This window comes from Ailuropoda melanoleuca, chromosome 5, assembly GCF_002007445.2.
Source record: "Ailuropoda melanoleuca isolate Jingjing chromosome 5, ASM200744v2, whole genome shotgun sequence".
NCBI lineage: Eukaryota > Metazoa > Chordata > Mammalia > Carnivora > Ursidae > Ailuropoda > Ailuropoda melanoleuca.
The window spans coordinates 60,654,363-60,676,294 of record NC_048222.1 but is presented as its reverse complement, the minus strand read 5'-3'; the positions used below and the strand labels follow the sequence as shown (position 1 = coordinate 60,676,294).

The 21,932-nt window shown below is 37.6% G+C and overlaps 1 protein-coding gene and 1 pseudogene across 5 annotated transcripts in view; both read right to left on the bottom strand.

The window, feature by feature from the left end:
• Positions 1-21,932, bottom strand: part of SPG11 (SPG11 vesicle trafficking associated, spatacsin) — an 83,230-nt gene that overhangs the window by 41,301 nt on the left and 19,997 nt on the right. For all 5 annotated transcript variants that reach the window (XM_034661036.1, XM_002913237.4, XM_019801540.2 and 2 more), the window contains 13 exons: positions 20,182-20,314; positions 16,185-16,340; positions 15,590-15,765; positions 13,092-13,268; positions 12,171-12,242; positions 11,757-11,884; positions 11,259-11,434; positions 10,356-10,569; positions 7,259-7,462; positions 5,672-5,778; positions 3,504-3,649; positions 2,114-2,275; positions 37-103 (listed from right to left, as the gene is read on the bottom strand). In XM_034661036.1, coding sequence (XP_034516927.1) covers positions 37-103; positions 2,114-2,275; positions 3,504-3,649; positions 5,672-5,778; positions 7,259-7,462; positions 10,356-10,569; positions 11,259-11,434; positions 11,757-11,884; positions 12,171-12,242; positions 13,092-13,268; positions 15,590-15,765; positions 16,185-16,340; positions 20,182-20,314 — 1,918 coding nt within the window. The remainder of the gene's footprint in view (positions 1-36; positions 104-2,113; positions 2,276-3,503; positions 3,650-5,671; positions 5,779-7,258; positions 7,463-10,355; positions 10,570-11,258; positions 11,435-11,756; positions 11,885-12,170; positions 12,243-13,091; positions 13,269-15,589; positions 15,766-16,184; positions 16,341-20,181; positions 20,315-21,932) is intronic.
• On the bottom strand, positions 18,126-20,022 carry LOC105238734 (annotated as a pseudogene).

Genomic DNA, 21,932 nt, shown 5'->3' with positions numbered 1-21,932 from the left:
TTACTTCTAAAGCCCTAGGTACCTGGAATGACTTACCTCCTATAGCCAGTGTGTTGGCAGACTGCCAGCCAAATAATCTACTAGGGTCAAAGGGCAACAGTGACTGAAAAAGCAGAAAAGTCAGAGTTGAAAGTTAATTGATTCTAAAATAAGTAAACAAAGTTATATGAAAAGACTTCACAAGTAGTCTGCTTCCCTTCTCCAACCTTATCTTTCTGGACATAATTCTGTGATTGCAGCTTAAAAAAAAAAAGAATGCATGAGACACTTTCCTATTTAATAAAAATAGAACCAGGTATGTTCCTTTTAAAGACTCTTCTCACTTCTAACTATGTCTGCAAAGTGTACTCTCTCTTGGTTGAAGCCGCATCAATTCTAATGTAAAATGGACTTTTGAAATGCTTTTGGAATCCAAACCCAAGAGGACTAAGAGACTAGACAATGTTGCCATGTAAAGAGGACAAGGTGAGCTATGGCTGGTCTGTCTGGAAAGGAAAAAGGGAGACAAGTAGATCAAACATTAGAGGAATGTGATGAACAAATCACCACCACCAACAAAGAAAAAGGAGTGGAATAAGGTTTGAAAGCAGGGAGCCGTGGCTGTTTGAAATCTGTCTAGGTCAAAGACGTAGCAAAGACAGTAAATAGATGATAGGAAAGACAAAGGAGAATATAAAAAAAAAACCTTTAAGTCATGATTTGGGTGGCTAAGGAAAGAGCAGCTTTGATTTAAAATTAAAGGAGAATTTATGGTCTATTGAAGAAGGACTACTTTTCGTAAAGTAACAGGACTAAAACTGCATGGGTCAACTTGAAAACAGAACAAAGAACAGCCTGAAACCACTTATGTTTTAGGCTGATTGAATCCACTTTGGGTAGTGAAACTATGTTTTTATATAATCCACTTATATATAGTTTATAGCAGTGCTACCGGTCTGCAATGAGATGAGAAGCTTGCAATAAATTTAAATGCAGCTAAATGCTTCCTGCTTCCAGAGTGTCTTGCTACATTCACTCACACTCTCTCACACACACACACACACACACACACACACAGAAAGCCTGCTGAGCTGAATAGTGTACTTAATGACACAGATTTATAGAATAGTGGAAGATCCTAATGTCATCACATACCAGCAACAAGCAGTTCATGGACTGGCAGCCATCTGGGGACCACATTTTTGAGTAGGACTACTCTATAAATTAATGACTGTTCACATTAGAGAGATTTTGTACCTTTATAGATTATAGAGTTTATGTTGAATTCAGGACACTATGGGAGTATGTGCACCCAGAGAAAAAAAGCAAAAGCCCTTTGAAATGAGAAATGAACAAAAGAATGTGTTCATCACAGGGGACCTGAATAGGTTTCAGGGAATCTGAATTCCTCTGAAACAGAAGCAAAATCATACACGTATGTGCAATTTTTCTGGGTAGAGGACTCCTAGCTCTCTCACATTCTTAAAGAGATCTCTGTCCTGAAAAAGGCTAAGAAGCACTGATTTAAATAAGCAAATAGCCTTATTCATTGAGAAGACGGAGCGAGAAGTTATCAGTAATAGAATGAAGTAGCTTTCGATGAAGGCAGCAGACAAGCATGCTGGCCAAATGTCCGTCTGCTTGAGGATCCATTCCCATCTTTCTCCCCTGTTCTGCAGAGAACTACACTTCCTAAGCTCATTTGCCCTTTGGCTACCAGATAAATTTAGCCAAGAGAGACAACATGGGAGATTAAAAGTGGGGAGAGGGGCGAAACCAGGATATTTTCCTCCTCCTTTGTTTTCTGGGGTATCTCCTCCAAGGTTCCAGCTCCACCCTCTATGTCCCCAGCTCCCACTAGGCAGCCTGGTCATGAGTTTAGTTCCCAGAGACACAGGTCCAGCTTCTGGGTTCTAATAACACTACCTTCTTGCACCATTCATGAAGCTTTAGGGGTGTTGACAGCTTCCTTCTTTGTCAGTTTTTGAGTTGTCTCACCATCGCATGTTTGGATTCCCCATTCTGCTATGACTGTGTAAGTAATTACCTATGTTCAGTGTCCTCCATTTGAAAGACCCAGAGTGGGTTTCGGTTTTCCTGGCTGAACCGTGACTGATACTCCTAAATACTGTACCTGAATAAGGTGGTAAAGCGTAATATCAGGTGGCAGAACATTAGAGGCAGTGTACTGTGGGAAGAGAGCAGTTTTTAGCTTGGGATAAGGAGTTAACGCCATCTTCAGTAACTGGGGATCTACTTTCTTCAAACAGGTCTCATTTTCGCCATTCTGAACAACCTAAATAGACAGATCACATGGTGCAGAGTTAAGGTTCTTCTCATCTCCAAATTTAGTCTTTTTTTCACAAGAGTGAAACAAAGATTAGTTTGAAAAACTGTATGGTTGTGAAAAAAACACTGGTCAAGGAGTCAGAAGCCAATAGTTTTAGTTCTGGTTCTAAGAAAAACTAGCTGGTGACCTTGGGTCAGATGTTTAACAGCAGGCCTCAGTTTCCTCATCTACAAAATTAGGTAGTTCAACTACATCAGTGGTTTTCAAACTATATGTGAAAATATTGTTTGAAAAAAGGCTCTGCTACTAAAATATGTAAAACATTTAAATAGTAAGTAGTAAATATTTTTAAAGGGAAAAAAATACCTACTAGACTAGATGACTCCCACGTAGGTCCTTCTCCCTCAGTTCTCAAGTTTTTCTATGACTAATTTCTTTTTTCTTTTTTTTTAAAGATTTTATTTATTTATTTGACAGAGATAGACAGCCAGTGAGAAAGGGAACACAAGCAGGGGGAGTGGGAGAGGAAGAAGCAGGCTCATAGCGGAGGAGCCTGATGTGGGGCTCAATCCCATAAAGCCGGGATCACGCCCTGAGCTGAAGGCAGACGCTTAACCACTGTGCCACCCAGGCGCCCCTCTATGACTAATTTCTGACAGGTGATTAAAAACAGAGGGATAGATAACCATATGAATTAAAATATATTACAAGAATCTGGAAGAGTTGGTATTATCAGTAAGAAGCTTTTAAAGATTAGATGTTAAGCAGCATTCTTAAGTTCCCTATAATGAGGCATACAACGTACTTTCAAAAAAGCAGATGCGCAAATTCCCACTGGGTCCCTTAGAAGAGTTTATATGGATAGCTAAAAATTATGATTTCCTTTTTGCCTAAGAGTACAAATAGTAGAGAATAATTCCCAAGCCACACATCTAAAGTATAGTTGCTCCCAGGAGCAATCAGATCCTGATTCTATCCTGAAAACAAACCTGAAGTTTAGAAAACAAAGGTAAAAAAAAAAAAAAAAAAATCTCTAGACCACATATTAGTTCCCTTCCAACTTAACAAAAATTTAAAACTTCATCCTTGTTTTATGCTCTTTAATAAAATGAAACAGTTATGTAGGTGGTTGTATTTGAATATCAAAGGAGTCTAGAAGATCCATAGATATTTCTGCTACATTTAAAATCAGTCCATATATATTTGCCATAATAGGTAAGAGTGCTATCCATACCTGGCTGACACCTCCAGGGGCATACACTGTGGTAGCAAGGGCCAGGAGAGTATGTCCTTCCAATAGCATACTGCTTACACTGGCCTGGTTGCTGGGGATCAGTATCTGAGCATTTGCAAGGCTAGCCTGGAATATCAGTTTGGGATCTGAAAAAAAAAAGAGTAGGTTTTTCTCAAGAGAAAGAATTACATAATTCTGAGGAAGAAAATTTTTAACTCTATCCACAGTAAGAAGGACTTTCTAAGATGAAAAGCAATAGGAAAATACCATAAAGGGAAAAAAATGAATTGTCCCCATAAAATAAAAACTTCTATTCAAACAATTGAGACAAACAAGTGTTGAAACTGAGACAAATAGAAAAAAATTGAAAGGTGCTAATGAACGAGGGGGGAAATTTTAATAACAAATTAACAGCAAATGACAACCTAAGGACTAATGTCTTCAGCAAAAAGCTCATACAAATCAATGCCCAAAATACTGACTCTAATAGGTAAGTAGACAAAGTAAATAACCATTTACAAAGGAGGAAATACAAATGTTTGACACATAAAAATATGTAGTTCATTAGCAATAAAGAAATGCAAAATAAAATAATAATTAGATGCTGCATATTCCTTATCAGCAATGATTTTTAAAAAATAATCATCCTCAAGCACGTAGAAACTGGGACTTAGGGATAATATGCTCTAATTCCCCTGAAAAGCAATCTGGCCTTATAGCAAGAACCTTCAAAATGTGTTTAACCTTTGATCCAGTAATTTCATATCCAGGAACCTATCTGAAATAAGGAAATAATCTGAAAGACAAAAATTTTATGTTCAAATATACACAAGACTATTATTTATGATAAAAAAAAATTGAGAACAGCGTCAGTGTCAAAAAATGAGAGGACAGTACATTAGTTAACAGTACATACATATGATGAAATATTACGTAGACATAAAATAGTCATTGTCTCTAAGAACACAGGAAAATTCTTATAATTACTATGGGGAAAAAGCGGTACATAAATACATAGATGTTTCAGAAAGTTGTATCCCTAGTACTTCAAGACTGTCACATGTGGGAGCTTAATAAATATTCATTGGATGAACGAAATATAACATAGACCAAGCCAAAAAAATAGTATAGAGAAAATACCCGAACAAAATACATTAAAATATATCAAGAGTTGCCTGTGGATGATTATCTACCTAGGCTATCCACCTGCGGAGTTTTAGCTTCTAGATAGTTGTCTGTGGCTTCCAATTTTTCTTTACAATAAACATGTATTATTTTATAATCTGTATCCAAAAAAACCAAAGCAAAACAATAAAAAAAAAAACCAATCCACATTATGAAAAAATTCTTTATTTGGGAAAAAGCCAGGAATTCCATGAAAGATTAGCTGTTGATATTTCTTGCCTGTGTAGTGGATCTCTGGAATAATGCCAGCTAAGCCCTCAAGCTGGGGGGAATGGGGTTACAGGGCTTTTTTGATTCTATCTGGAGCAAAATTCTCCTTCAGTAGCTCCACTGCAGAGGACAACAATCCCACATATACTGTGGATTTTTTTCCCCTCCAAATGGAGTTACTTACTAAAGGATTCAGGGCAGGCACCTGGAAGACAGACCACTTCTTCACAGAAGAAGGGTGTCCATCTACCAGAGAGCAGGAATTCAGCCTGTGTTAAGCTGGTAAGATGAGAGATATCCAAAGACAACAGAGCATGAGGCTGAGGGGGAAGGGAACACACGCACACATGCCATCTTGGCTTTTCTTGGCTGCCGAGAAGGGAACATTTTTGGTCTCCTGCTTCTTAAATAAAACTTGAGCCTAAGTTATAGTTAGATATTTGTCTACAGCCAAGTGATTTATATAGAACTCACAAATTAAATGCCATTCAACAGACCAGTTATTTAGCTAAAAAAAAAAAGAATTTAAAAAATAATACTGATTTATCTTAAAGAAAGAAAGAGAGAGAGAGAGAGAGCATGAGTAGGAAGGCAGAGGGAGAGGAAGAGAGAATCTCAAGGAGACTCCTTGCTGAGCACAGAGCCTGACGGGGGGCTTGATCTCTAGACCCTGGATCATGACCTGAGCAGAAACCAAGAGTCCGACACTTAACTGTGTCACCCAGGCGCCCCTAGCCAAAGAAATTTTGTATTTTAATACAGTACACCCATACCTGTTAAATTACTGGAAACTTGTCGACACTGAACTAAAAATTCGAACCAAGGGTAAGCTTCATATAATTCTTTTTTTTCCAAAAAGGGACAATTTGAAGGACTAAGTCTGCACATAAAACAAAAGAACAAATTCTGGTTAATATACGGGATAAGACAATTTTAACCATGTTTATACTCAGATGATAATGAGCATTTAAAAAGGACTTTGGAATTAAAAGTAAATGTAACGTTATATACTCCTTGTGTTGTGCTTTATATATTCCTTATGATCTGGAAATAGAGAAAAATTTAGAGACAGGTAATTTTATTTATAATGTGTTTACTTCCATGATGAAATTTTACCAACCCTATAAGATTAACAGATACCTTGTCCTTTCAGATACTTTATATTTTATTGTATTTTTTAAAAATTTGAGAGAGAGAGAGTGAGCATGAGTGAGGGGAGGGGCAGAGGGAGAGGCAGACTCCCCGCTGAGCAGGGAGCCCAAAGAAGGGCTCCATCCACCATGGAGCCCAAGGCAGACACTTAACCAACTGAGCCATCCAGGCACCCCCTACTGTATTTTTTTTAAACATCAAAAACTCTTTAGCATTTTCAAACTTCAGAGGTTTTTGAAAAGTTTTACACACTACAGAAGCTAGGACTGAGGAATTCAGTCTCAGAATACATCCTCTGAATATATGACTTTGATATCTTCTCTTCAGAGCCAGTAGCTTTGGGGAAAAAATTTCTGTGTCCAAATAAGCCTCAATGGTATGAACCGGAAAAACATCATCTGTTTGAATTACTAGTCTTTAATACACAAAATAAAATAAAAATGTTCTCATTAGCACATAAATGTGGGCTCTGGAATCAAACCTAAGTAGAATGAAACCTGGCTGTGCCATTCAATAGAACTGCGCACTTCAAGTAAGCCACAGTCTCTCTCAACACTCCGGGCCCCTCACCTGTGGAATGGAGATGGGAGTAACCACCTCATAGGACTTTTGTTGAGTATTAGATGAATTAATGCACATAAAGCACTTAGACTAGTGCCAAGAACATGGTATTCTCATATATTAGAGACTACAATTCTTTGTATTACTGACCCAACAGTAATTCACAGTGGCCACAGATGATTCTGCAGGCTGACCTTGGGCAGGTACGTACTGATGTATATTCATTCACCTATCTAAATTGTAGAGCATATCTAACATATCTTGTAGTGGTTATGAATTCAAAGTTGTTGAACATTCATTTGTCTGGGAATGAAGGTATCAAAGGACTCCAAGTTAACTTTAGAATTTTCCTCTCTTTTAAACTTCTATAGCATTTCTTTCATTTTATTCTCTCCAGTTTTTAAAAGGTGAACAGAGATGTACAGGATTAACATGTCCAAAAAACACATGATAAGCATTTAGTTGAAGGCAACACTGAACTAAGGTACCAAGTGCTAGAGTTGGCAGGGGAGAGGGAGAACTACCTGAAAAAGACCAGCATTCTTCAAGTGAATGTTTAGTATTTTCCTAAAAGTCATGTTCAGAAGTAGTATGGAAAGAGGAAACGTGAAGACCTGCTCAAAGACAAATCAGTTTTCAGTACTCACTTGTAACAGTCAAGATAGACATAGAGAAGATACTGCAGACCGTGTTCCAAACAATAGAGAATGAAGTGAGAATGGAAATCCCAACCTTCTTTGGATCTGTAGTTTTGAATGGGGAGAGCATCTTGCATCACACCCCCAATGCGGTTCAGTCTTAGCAGGAAGAGTTCAAAGTCTTCTAGTTCAGAGTTAAGAAAAATCCCATTCCTGTTGGGCAGGTTTCAGAGATGGCAAGTTACAAAGCCGCTAGATTCAGAGCAGACCAAACCACTTCCATTGCTGAAGTCTCAACTACTTAAAAAAAAAGGATTTACAAATTAAGACTGCCGAGTCTCACTCTATAACGATGTTCTGACTATATTTTGCCAGTTTCTGATGAAGGTTTATGCACTATTTTAATGTTTAAAGATAGTAATGACAGTCTAGAGTTCTCTTAATATTTCAAAAACCTAATCTATCTCCATTTTTTTGTGGTTTTGACTGGAACTGTACACCCCGCTGTGGCAACAGTGGTTAGCTCTTGAAGCCAGAGGCTTTAACCACCGAGAATTTCCAAAATATCCTCACAAAATCATTTAAAAAACCAAAGCAGAATAATTTAACTAGACCAACTACTAAACAAGAATAGAAATTTACATTTAAGTATTACTTTTTAAAAATTTACTGTTAAGTATATGTACCATATAAAGGATAATAGAACGTATATTCTGTGGCATTTAAAGACACACTCAGATAATAGAATATTGTACCTGGAAGCCCTTGATGTATTCCTTCCCCACTGCTTGTTCCCCAGAGGTAACCACTATCCTGGTTTTGTAATAACCATTCCCTACTTTTATTCATAGTTTTACCCACTCCTAGTATGTAACCCCAAATAACGTATGGTTGAGTTTTGCCTATTTTAAACTTTTATATATAAATGGCAGATTCTGGATATATTGTTCTTAGTCTTATTTCTTATATTCAACGTGGTGTGATTTATCCATGTTGATACCTGTGACTACAATTTGTTCCTTTTCATTGTTATATAATAGTCCACTGTATGATTATAATATACTTTATCCACTCTCTACCTTTGATGATCATTGCAGGTGCTCCTCAATTTTTGGTAAACCAAATTTATATTTCCATTTGTGCTTCCTCTTTTGTGAAATGCCTATGTGCCCTGATATCTTTCCCTTCCAGATCCAAGCTCTACTCTTCTCCTGTGCTCTATCCCTGGAGGATCACCTGGACAGAAGACTCCAGTGTCCTCAGGCTTCCATTTTGGTTCACCCTATGGGAAACCACCATCAGATGATGAGAGTCAGAAAAAAAGAAAGGATGGGGATACCTTGGCTCTCTCTGCGCTGGATGACTGCAGGTTGGCTGACACTGTCCACTAGGGGACACAACTCTTGCCGGGCAGCTCTCTAGATATCAGTAACTATTTAGAAAGCATATCCTAGTCCCAGGATTACGAAGATACTCTTCTACATCTTCGAAAAGCTTTATAGTTTCACATTTATCGTTCAGGTTGTGAGATCTACTTGGAATTGATTGTATACATGATAGAAGGCAGAAAGTCCAACTTAATCGCCCCCACATAGCTATCCAGTTATCCCAGCACCTTTTGTCAAAAACACTGTTCTTTGCCCACTGTGCAGTGCCACCTTTGCCATATATAAAGTGAGCATACATGCAGAAGTTTGTTTCTATGCTCATTGTTCTGTTCCACAGTCTATCCCTGAACCAATACTCCCACTGTCTTAATTGCTATAGCTTTAGAATAAGCTTTTATATCTGGTAGGGCACATTCTTTTTCAGGGCTATTCTTGACCCTCAGCATTTTCATCTAAAAACTTATAATCAGCTTGTTAAAATCCACAAGAAAACCTGCCGGGATTTTTACTGAGATTGCATTATATCTAAAAATCAACTTGGGAAGAATCGATGACAGGTTTGTGTTGGATCAAATCAAAGAAAATGTCTGTGATGTTTCACCGTCAAGCATAATGTTAGCTAGAAGATATCTTTAGATACCCCTTTCAAGCTAAGGAAATTTGTCTATTCTTAGTTTGCTAATATGTAGCTTTTATTACAAATTGATCCTGAATTTTATCAAACACTTTTCTGTATCAGAGATTTCTTCCCTTTAATCTGTTACTATAGATCTCATTAATTCCTTAATGTCATAATTCATGTTAAATCATACATATACTAGCTTTTTAAGCAATTAAATACTAAGCTACATATCTGATAAGCATGCAAGTTATACGCAATTTTACTTCTGATAAACAAGAAAAGGATTTAGCGTAATGCAAAGAACAGCGAATAGAAAGTCAGGGGTAAAAGAACTGAAATCTGTAAGCAACTGGCTTGGGCAAAGCTCTTCTCTAGATCTCACTCTTCACATCTTCAAGTTGGGTAGGACAATACAGCTATACTTTCACAATAAGTATAAATAAATATACAATAAAATAAATACACGGGGAATAACTTTATGAAACTTAAAAATTAACATATATGTTATGGTCTCCTTATATTATGTTTATAGCTTGGAAAGACAGATTAGGTTTAGCCTTATGAGATTTGCTGATATTCAGTCATTTCTGACCCACACAAATGGCAAGTTCGCACGTTTCAACCTAACAGAATTATAATTTTTAGCAATGGATTAAAATTTTAAAGTCTCTACTCATCACTTCAAGAGCTACTTCCCCCCACTAATTTCTTAATTGAGAAGTTCTCTTTAGTTCAAAACCTCAATAGCTGATAACACCCTTATAGCTCTGAATACTTTTTTCTTTTCTTTTTTTTTTTTTTTTAAGATTTATTCATTTGACAGAGAGAGACAGCCAGCGAGAGAGGGAACACAAGCAGGGGGAGTGGGAGAGGAAGAAGCAGGTTCCCAGCAGAGGAGCCCGATGTGGGGCTCGATCCCAGGACTCTGGGATCATGCCCTGAGCCGAAGGCAGACACTTAATGACTGAGCCACCCAGGCGCCCCAGTTCTGAATACTTTAAAATGACATGGCTTTGGATTTATGGCATTTCAGAGGAAAAATTACACCATTATTTTTTATTGCCCTTTCTTGTATTCATCCCTGCAGTTACAATACCTGGCCAGCTGATCTAAAATTTCATTCCTCATGTAGTTGTTGCAGCAAGTATGCCGATCGATAACATCAGCAGTCAGAAGGGGCCATCTGTTCTGTTGAAGCGAAGCACAACTGTTCTGAGCCTGAAATTCTCCAATCCACAAGATAATGCTTGACCAGTCATGGCGAGCTGTAAGATAGCTCCAGAGGGCTTCAGGAGAATACGATTTGTATTCTGCATTAAGAATAAAATACACTTTAAAATAGCAACGAATTATGATTATTGACACAAAGCTCAACACTAACTAGATATGATGATCTGCACATTTATATAACATATGAATTACTCAGGCCCTCTGCTTCTTTTACTATTTTCCTCTTTCATGCTCATTTCATAATCAATACTTCAGCTGAAGGAAGAGCTGAATGTTGCTTCTCATTATTACAGTGGTTAAACGAAACTTGGAAATCAGTGTATTTCACTTATTCTTCCAGGCCTCTTCTTCCCTTTTCTTTTAATAGAAACTTTGGCTGTAACAGTAAACATGAATTTAACATTCTATGAATTACCACTGTTTTATTCCCCAGAGCCCTGGTGTGATACAGATCCTTGGTTTGCACAAGAAGAAACATAAAGACTATTTGGAAAAACAAAGATGTCACTTTGAGGCTGGGAAGAAAATTCTTAGCCTTGAAATCTCAATTCACTGAACCATATGGCTTTTCTCTTCCAGTATCACATTATAAATCTGTTACAAAAATCTTGAGGTAAGAAAGAGGTCTTAATGCAATAACTTGCATTTTAAAGCAACTATGTTTCCTCCAAAAGAAATTCTAAAATGGAGATTCATGAAACGATTCAATTACCAATGCCTACTTTAACCCTTATTCAGTATGTTAGATTTTAGGTTCCTTCACACTTGCCTTCTGGACTTATCCTGGGGAGAAGGATGGATTCTTGTGTTAGTTGATTCCACCACTGAGCCCAATTTAACACAACTCTACGGTCCTGTTTGTTAAATTTATCTTTAGGATCATATTTCAGAAGTGAGTCCAAAACAGATTTGTGCTTGAAAAAATCCTGTTCCTTTATCCAATACCTACAATGGTGATATAAATGTTTTTAATTCTGGGGAGAAAAACATCATTCCTTTTTATCTGTTCATGAACTTCTACTCTTCTAATGAACACATAATTCAATACTCTCATTTTTGTATTTATTATCTTAAAAATATATATGTGATTATACACATATGGAAATGGCAGGAAATTCCTGAATCCTCTCTGGTGATACAAGTTTTATCTTCATAGAGAATGTAAGTTCAGTTCCACATAAAAAAATCTGTGCTCACTAACAATTATAAACTAAACACTGTCCACAGTATTTTTTCCATATTATCAAAAGTGGGCTAACGAGACTACCTGGCAAAGGACTGGATCTGCACATTTTCTTGGAAACGTCCTGAATAAAACTTCTCAACTTGATGCACGAAATCTATAGTTCTTTTTTCATTTTCAGAAAAATAATTTTTTTCTTCTAAAATTTCAACCTTGAATAAAAAAATAATTAACTAGTGACCTCACAAAAATCAAGCACAATTGCAAAACAAATGTCATGAGATTAAATGCCATTTAACAATTGTATTTTGAATTTCTGAGGCATATATAAATTCACACAAATTTTTTTTTTACCACAAATACAAAACAATCATTAAAAAATACTAAAGAGTTCTCATAATTTTACTTACTAGATAGTAGTTGAATATTAAAATAATTCATTTTGGAGTTTCACCAAGGTTTACTAGATGTAAACTACATAGCCTCACCCTTACCTACCAAAAAGTCCCGTATATTTGTATCAGTTGTATAGAAGCATATCTTGAGCAACTGGTCTTTTACATCAAAGCCCTACAGTAAACAGAGAAAATTTTCAAAACTTTTACATTTTGTAACAGGGCTATTTTAAACATGAATATATATTTTTAAAGAACTACTCTATTACAGGCATGTATCCTGTTAGAATTCTACAGCTTTTCTGCTCTTGAGAACATTCTCTGTATTTATCATACATACCTATTGCCTATCCCTAAAGTCCTTAGCTATTTTGCCAGAACAAAGACAGCACATAGAACAACCTAAGGTAATGGTAGGCGACCGTATGACCAAAAACTATAGATATCTGCTATAATGATTCACCGGAAAACAAAAGTCAAGCAAACCACAACCCTTACATAGTTTTGCTCTTCTGTTATCTCCAGAAGGTTATCATGGGCAAACCCCAACCATGCAGATTAGGGCCAGGTCTCAGCTTAGTCCAGGAGGCCTACCTCTGGGCCTTCCCCTTCTCAAATGAGGTAAAATCACGGAGCACAAAGCCAAGGTATAAGCCATTAGAAAGTTCAAATGGAGATGTAAGGGGTCACACGAACAACCCAGAATGTCCCCCTAAAAATGAAGCCCTGGGCATGCTTTGATATGTGAAGCCTTCTAGGAGAAGCACTGTCTCCTTCAAGACAAGTGCTTAAGTCTAACAGCAAATGATGGAAACTCCCAATAAAAAAATCTCTTCAAAAAAGTTCTCAGTACTGAAGAACATTTCTATTATTATTTTCCAGTACAAGCTATATAAATTTCTTAGTTTGTGATACAACTATGAATACAAGTCAATTTTTCTATCAACCAGAAACTGTATTAAATATAGAGATCTTTTCTTACATTAGAGACTTTAAGATCAGACAAACCGATGATGCAACTCACCATGTTCTTCAAAAGTTCAGAGGCTTCCTTTATATTGTTCTTTTTCAAACTGTCAAATACCAAATTCAGGCCTATTCTAATCAGCTCCTCAAGTCTTTGAGCAGAATGATTGTTAATCCTGAAGAAAGTCTGTGCCTCTGGTATTTTGTTGTTTAAAATAGCATTGGCAATAACTTCCTAGTAAAAGGAGGAAAATATTTGCCTTTTAAGTTCCTTTTCATTTCCTTATTATGATGATCAACATGGGACTTATATATTTATTGAGCACCTAATGGACTTTTATTGAAAATCTGCTGCTAGACTGGGGCTTTGCACAGCGGAGATGAAGTTGACCAAAACACAGACACTGCTTTTAGACTAGTGGAAAATACACAAATAAAGGATTGTATAGTCCTGTATGACACAGGCAATGATACAGGTATCCCAAGGTGCTAGACAGGAGGATCCAGAAGAGGAGCATCTAAATAAAAGGAGGAATAAAAAAGAAAAGGTTTCCTAGTAGAGAAGACGAGACTAATAAGGTGAAGTTTAAAAGGCCAATGTTATATACATATATTGAGGAAAGAGGACAAGTGTTCCAAAAAGAGGGACTATGGAGGTGCCTGCATGGCTCAATTGGGCATCTGCCTTCAGCTCAGGTTATAACCTTAGGGTCCTGGGCTCCCAGCTCCGTGGGGAGTCTGCCCCTTTCCCCTGCTTGTGTTCGCATGTGCACACACTCTCAAATAAAATCTTAAAAAAAAAAAAAGAGGGATTATATACAAAGGCATACATTATCAGTGTTTAGGAACTTCCAAATTACATAATTTAACTGGAGAAAAAGCTGGACAGAGTAGCAGATGAGACCTGAAAGAAAAGCAGAGGTCCCATCACGTAGGGCGTTATACATGGGAGATGGATTTTATCCAAAAAATTATGTAGAGACAACTGAAGGATCTTAAAAGCAAAAGGTGATATAATCAGATACATATTTTAGGAAGAATATTTAGGCAGCAATGTGGAGAATGGACTGAAAGGGGTTCAAGCTTAAGACAGTAAGGCATTAGGTTACTACACTAGTAAGAAGAAATAAAGACCTATACTTAAGACCTACACCCAACACAGAACTAAAAAGACATTCCAAACCTGAGGCTTTTGAAGGGTCTGTAAATCCCATGAAGCCATGTACAAAATTGTATGTATGTGTACATGTGTACATTCACAAACATGTTTTGGAGACAGAGTCCACAGCTTTCATCAAAGTAGACTACAACCTCCCAAAAAGTTAAAAATCGATTATTTTGAGTCAAAAGAGAGAGGACCATGGATGGCACCTTGAAGCACATTAAAGAGGGAAAACAGGAAGTAAAACGTGCAAAGGAGACTGGAAAAGAGAAGCCAAAAAAGGTAGAGGGAAAATCAAGTAATTTTTTGGGTCGAGAATGAGAAATACAGAAAATGCAGTCACGTCAGGTACTTCCCCATTCCTCCACCCCAGGATCCTGTGAACTTACCCGTCTGTCAAACTTATCCCATTCAACCCCTACTGAGTGTTATCATCTGGGTTAAGCTATTTGGTCTTTGTCTTTTTTTTTTTTTTTTTTAACATATCTGTCCCTTTTTTTTAATAATAATTTTTTATTATATGTTAGTCACCATACAGTACATCCCTAGTTTTTGATGTAAAGTTCCATGATTCATTACTTGTGTATAGGGTCTTTGTCTTTCTGAAGAGAATACTCTCCATGTAGGTGGAGGGATTCTTGCAGACCCCAGTCATTAAGAGGGTAACAAAGTTTGGTTGTACTGACTTCTATTATAAAAAGAAAAGCAGGGGCGCCTGACTGGCTCAGTTGTTAAGCGTCTGCCTTCAGCCCAGGGCGTGATCCCACAGTCCTGGGATTGAGCCCCGCATCAGACTCTCTGCTCTGCTGGAAGTCTGCATCTTCCTCTCCCACTCCCTCTGCTTGTGCTCCCTCTCTTGCTGGCCATCTCTCTCTCTGTTAAATAAATAAAATTTTAAAAAGAAAAAAAGAAAGAACGAATGAACAAACGAGCAAGCAGGGGAGCACAGAAAATGTAACTGGCAAGATATCTTAACTAGAATCTGAGAACTCAAATTGAGTATACTTCCGAGACATAATGGCATAAAATAAAAGTTTCCTAAGATCAAACCAGCAGCAGCAATTTGATTTATCAGGCAGAATGCTTAAGTCCAAAGCACTAGGCCCCAACCACTGAGGAAGTGTTAAGATTGTGCCACTGCACATGGGTTTGGGGCTGGATGCCTGTCACCGGATGCAAGTGGGCAGATCTGGCATTAAGAGGGAACCTATCTGTGTTCCAAATAAATGAAGCTTGTAGACATAAATCTGAAGTCGTGCCCAGAGATCTCCAAATCTGTAAAACCTAAACCCTTGCCAAAGATTCTGAATCACAAGTGTAAGATTCTAAATTGTTTGCTTTCTCAGATCCTCTAAATCTGGCAAATAAAAGAAGTGATGATTGCTCATGTTTACCTCAACGCTGAGTTTCTCCCATATATTGCTCTCTCTCACTTTGGGAACATTTTCGTTTACATCATATTCATCCACTGTATCTATTATCTTCCACGGAAACTTTATCAGGAAGGTTCGAAGTTTGTTAATGTAGCTGGTCAAAATATTCACTCCCTTCTGTAGATGTTCATCTAGTTCTATGGAAAACACCAATTTGCCAATATCATATATACAAAAATATATGTGTGTGTATACATATACATAGAGGGCAAGAACCAGAGAGAAGGAATAAACCATAACCTGTTATGATTATAAAGATTCTAGAAATGCCAAAATTTAAACTCAGCGTTTTCAAATTTCAGACAAAAAAATCTGAGCTTTTTCCTAGTCACAAGTAGCTCTGTATTTTAATATAACCCTTTCACAATGATTAGTCCTTTCTGTCAACTTTCCCAGTGTTTGAACCCATGTCACTCACTCAATTATACATTGACTTCTCTCAGCTTTAGTAAATAGCACTCTACCAGCTCACGCTCTCTCATGCAATAGGACCACTTGTATCTCTGTCCTGACACAGGAATAGGGCAGTTGAACCCCTCTTTGCTGCTATTCTTACCTTCATTGTGAACAAAAAGTTCCTTTATTTGTTTGTTAAGAAAAGACAGTGTAAGATTAAGCAACTGTTCTGAAAAGTGTTTGCTTTGGGTTTCAGAATCACTTTCTCTGATTGCTGAGCAAAGTAAATCCAATGCTGGTGTGAGCTCTTCCACATCTGAGAAAGAACCAAAGAAATTAACATGAGCATCAGTATACTCCTAATAAAACTAACATATCCAAAAATACCATGTGGCAATCAATACTTTTTTTTTTTTTAAAGAACAAAACTGGTATATTGGACTACCTGACAGAGAGGATAGGGCGGTATGAATGGGTAGTATGAATGACACACATAGTACAAATATATTTTATTTGAAATAAAAATGCTTACACGGCTCAACAGGTCACTTGGAAACAAACTTGCTTAACTGTATTACTGAGTAAAAACAAAGCTGGAGCACAAACACCTTTCTTTTTTGACATGCATTTGGAGACAGGGAGGAAGACACTGCTTGGTTTTTTTAAAAACTGACCTTCCCTTGAGGCCCGGGCATAGAAGTATAAACAATGTAAATGAAGCCATCATTACCAGCTGTCATACCATACCTATGTCGCCTGTGTATTCTGAGATCACACATATACCTGCCAAAATATCTGGGAAGGGTTGCTGTATCACAGTTACATTTGAGTTCTTGGCAGGCAGGACTGAGGAAGAGTAATTTGGAATATGTTTTACATCCTATTTAGAACAAACCACTAGTATTCCCTTAACTAACAGGTTACAAGAGAAAGATCCTACCTGGAACGTATCCTTTTCACTTTGGTTCATTTTTAGTTTTTGTTTGTGATTTACATAGTTGTTTGATTCATCTGCTTATAGTTCAATCCTGCCACAAAGTATTAAAGCACAAAATACCTATGATTCCTTCGACATCTGCATTTTCCAAGTTTTATACTCTACTACATCCCTAATATGTCTTGAATAATAAATAATACTAACAAATGGGTAAAACTCTTCTAAAGATGCAGATGTCTGTAACTATAATGGTACTAGATGGGAAGGAGACAACGAGGGAAGAGAAAAAAGCTATTGTGTTCATGTGCAGGGAATGTGGTTCCCTGCTTGGATGTAAAAACAACTTCTGCAGAGAAGCTGGCTATAATGGAATTTCCAGAAAACTTCCTTGCCCCCCTAAAAGGATCTGAAAAGCCCAACCCAAACTTTTGAAAACTACAGTTATGAGATGTAAGAAATGATAATCAAGGCAGTCGGTGGAGAAGGACAAGTGTGTCTTCCATTCAGCTAGTTTGTAGCATATCCTCTTTGGCTATTGGTAGGTGAGTAAAAACCACCGAAGTACCAGAAGTGCTTCAAATGACAGGGTGGAAAAGTACTGAGCATATTACCTGTCTGTATCAGTAACAGGACTTCATGGCTAGGAAAATTTTCTAAACAGTAAAATGACTCCAGGATAGATCTCTCTCACCATCATAAAATGTGGCAGATTAAAAAATTTACTAGTAGATACAGTGAAAATAGAAAATTACAAGGCAGAGAACTCAAAAGAATCAAGATGATGTTATAGGTTCAACAGTATTCTGTAAGGCTAGAAAATCTGTTAACTTTGAAAGCCCTAGGAAAATACACTTAAATATTTGGGGGGGGGTGCCTGGGTGGCTCAGTTGGTTAAGCGTCTGCCTTCTGCTCAGGTCATGATCTCAGGGTCCTGGATCAAGTTCCACAGCAGGCTCCCTGCTTAGCGGGGAGTCTGCTCCTTCCCCCTCCCTGCACCCCCCCGCCCCCCGCTCATGCTTTCTCTCTGCCTCAAATAAATTTTTTTAAATCTTAAAAAGGAATTTTTAAAAATTTTTTTATTTTTAAGTAATCTCTACACCCAATGTGGGGCTCATACCCAAGACCAAGAGTCGCACACACTCTACCAACTGAGCTGCTTCTTGAACTATTTTTTAATCAAAATAACACTCTCGTTTATAAATCACTTATCATATGACCACATATTGAATCCTTTCTTTCCACATACTAAAGAATCCTACACTCAGCCTTTAAGCATTCTGCATTGCTTTACCAATCTTGTAGCTGAGTGTCTTGTTCCAGTCAATTTTGGTGCAAGTAACTGGAAGCTGCCAGTGCAAGGCCTTAAATGTGGTGTATGACATTGTCTGACAGTTTTCACTAAATGCTGTCTGGTATTCGTTTTCTTCATGCTCTATGGTTTTAATAAACTCCTTGGCAGTTTGGACTTCATTTGCAATGGTTACTGAATCCTGCACATTTTTATGACTAACCAACTGAATATTGCCATCTTCATAGCAGTGAACCTGAATCTTAAGTACTCCGACCACCTGGGCTGTAGGTGGTGTGACAGTGAACTTCCACTCTGATCTCCAACAACCATTCCAGAAGTTTTTAAGCTAAAACTGGTGGTTTTTCAATATATGCAGTGATGGTCTGCAACACCCCATCTACAGTTTTAGCATGAACAGTACAGAAGCTGTTGGAATAACGATCTTTCACATAGGCCTTTAAAGCACTGTCACAAGATTCTCTCCAAGAGTTCAGACCTCCATCTACGTTCTCTGGGTCACTTGCTTCTTTCCATGACTGATCAAACTTAAAGGAAATTTTGTTACTTGGATCTAAAAATCTGCTATTACCCAGGTCACGTGTTCTCTAATTAAGACCTGCTCCCTCCCACGCCCCCTGGCTCACACGCTCTCAAATAAATAAAATCTTTTAAAAAAAATGTAAATCGTTTGTCTCTTTGATTGACCTGGAAATTTCACATCTACACATTTATCTCAATAATTGTACATATGTGAAATTATACACACACACAGAATTTATAGCACATTACCAACAAGAGTAAAAGTTGGAATCAATCTAAATGTCTTACAGAAGTACGGTTAGGTAAATTATGGTATAGCCCATACAATGAAATTCTATACTACCACAAATAAAAAGTGTATCTATTAACAAGAAAGAGGTCTAAAATACATCAAGTGAAAAAAAAGGGCAGATTATAAAATTGTATGCATAAGGAAAAACATACTTTATTACCCTATCCCTCTAAAGCAAGGATGCACATGGCTTCTGGGTCCAAGAATAAAAACTAGGTTTCCAGTTTATTAAATAGGAAAGCCAAATCTTAAAGAGAAGTGTTGGTATTATAGCAAAAATGCTGAAAAGTTAGGCCGAAAAAAAGTTTAAGATTTTATTTATTTATTTGACAGAGAGAGCACAAGCAGGGGGGAGTGGCAGGTAGAAGGAGAAGAAGGCTCCCCGCCAAACAGGGAACCTGATGCGGGACTCGATCCCAGGACCCTGAGATCATGACTGGAGCTGAAGGAAGACACTTAACCAACTGAGCCACCCAGGTGCCTGTAGGCTACAATTTTGTTTGTTTGTTTGTTTTAATCATATGATCACCTCTATAGATGTTAAAGCGCATTAAAAAAAATTTTTTTTTTAAGATTTTATTTGTTTGACAGAGACAGCAAGAGAGGGAACACAAGCAAGGGGAGTGGGAGAGGGAGAAACAGGCTTCCTGCCAAGCAGGGAGCCCGATGCAGGGCTTGATCCCAGGAACCTGGGATCATGACCTGAGCCGAAGGCAGACACTTAACGGCTGAGCCACCCAGGCGCCCCTAGGCTAAAAATTTTTATAACAAGTCTCAATCCACAACTCAGCCATCACTAAATATATCAGATAGTTGCAAGAGTAGGCAATTTTGCAAATGAATTTTATTCTCTTTTGAATAAAATTCCTTGCATACTGAAAATACAAAGCACAGTATAGGATATGAACAATAAATACCCCTACTTTGAATGAGAACATTTACAGATTCTTACAACTCCCTCAAAATTCCACAAAGTATATAAAATGTCATAACTGAGTTTTGGCAAGTCTATCAGTCATCAGAAAGCACAGCAATAATATGAAAGTGACCAAAAAGATAAAATAATAAATACAAATGTAGAAGCTTTTTCCACTTACTTCTTAAATACAAATGAGATGGAAAGTCATCAAGCTGATCAGGTACGGAAGATTTTGAGGACGGATTCAAAAGATTTTCTTTGCTCTTCAAAAAGAAATCTACTGTGTCCAGCTGACGATTTTCTATCCCAGCCTGAAACAGGGGAAGATCAGAAAAAAATTACAATAGGAAAAAACTGGGGACACAGATTTTTTACTTTTTTAACTTCAGAACTTAATGCACTGAGACTGCAAGAGACACAAGGCTATCTATCTTGCAGCAGTACCCTGGTTCTGGTGAGGATTCTGACCATAACTATGATATTTGGGGCAAGTCTCCAACTTTTCTGAGTATCAATTTCCGCTTCAGTAGAAACAGGAAGTTAGACTAGAAAACACTTCCAAATCTACCATCTGTAATTCTACTACTACTCAAAGCTAGGCACTTGGGGAGCACCATTACAGGTAAGTTAGAGTCCATGTGAATTAAAATGTTAAAGCAGTATGATATAAAGTTCACTGAAAAAGCAGGCTAAAAACAGATTGCCATTTCTGACTAGGCATCTTGAGGAAGCTTTCCATATAGCTTAAAAATCACTTAAACACTTAAAAATCAGATTTACTCTCTTGCATGTGCGCGCGCGCACACACACACATCTTTAAATGCTGGAAACAAACAAACAAAACTCCTCCCATGATAAAAATGAGGAAAACAAAGACAAATCCAGAAAAGTAACAGCTCTAAAACCAACTGCTATCTGAAGGATTCTGCATCTTTCTGATGGCCTAAGCAGGGGTTGGAAAACTAAGGTCCATCAACCAAATTCAGCCCTTGCCTGTTTTTGTAAATAAAGTTTTATGGGAGCACAGCCACACTCATTCCCTCATTCATTTACATGTTGCCAATGGCTACAATGGCAAATCTGAGTAGTTGCAATAGAAACCTACCTGTAAACCCTAAAATACTTACTACCTGGCTCTTCACAGAAAAAGTTTACCAATCCTACCTTAAAGCACTGTGCCTAAGAATTATATGGAGAGTTTGTTTAAATGTAAATTGCTAAACCCTGCCACCAGAGTTTCTGATTCAGTAAGTCTGGGGTAGAACTTAAAAATCTGTACTTCTAATAAATCTCCAGGCGATGGTGATGCTGTTAGTCTGGGGACCACACTTTGAAGTTCTGGGTGTTAACAGACCAGTCAGGTTGAGGTGAGAGGTAATGGTGGAAGTGATACATGGAGGAGAAGAGGATAAACCTAGGGTTCAGGCAAGGTGACACTGTCCAAAAACAGATAAACTAGAAAAACTACCCCCAAAGCAGATCATTTAAAAAAACCAAACAAACAAACAAAAAACTGCCCTTGCTCTGGTTGGTGGGAGGTCAAACTGAACTGTATATGATTAAATAAGAATATTATTGTTCTTACAAGATACATGCCAAAGTACTTAAAGAGTTATGAAGTAACTTCTAAATAGTTTGGCAAAAATAAAAAAGTACACAGTCAAGACATTTGTGGCAAAATGCTAACAGCTGGTGAATGGTGAATGGTAATTGGATGTTCATTTTACTATTTTTTGTAATTTTTCTGTAAATTTGAAAATTCTCAAAATAACATATTTAAAAACAATGACCAGGGTGCCTGGGTAGCTCAGTTGGTTCAGCAGCTGCCTTCGGCTCAGGTCATGATCTCCAGGTTCTGGGATCAAGCTCCAAAGAGTCCAGAGTTTGGCTCCCTGCTTGGGGCGGGGAGGGGCGGGGAGGGGCGGGGGG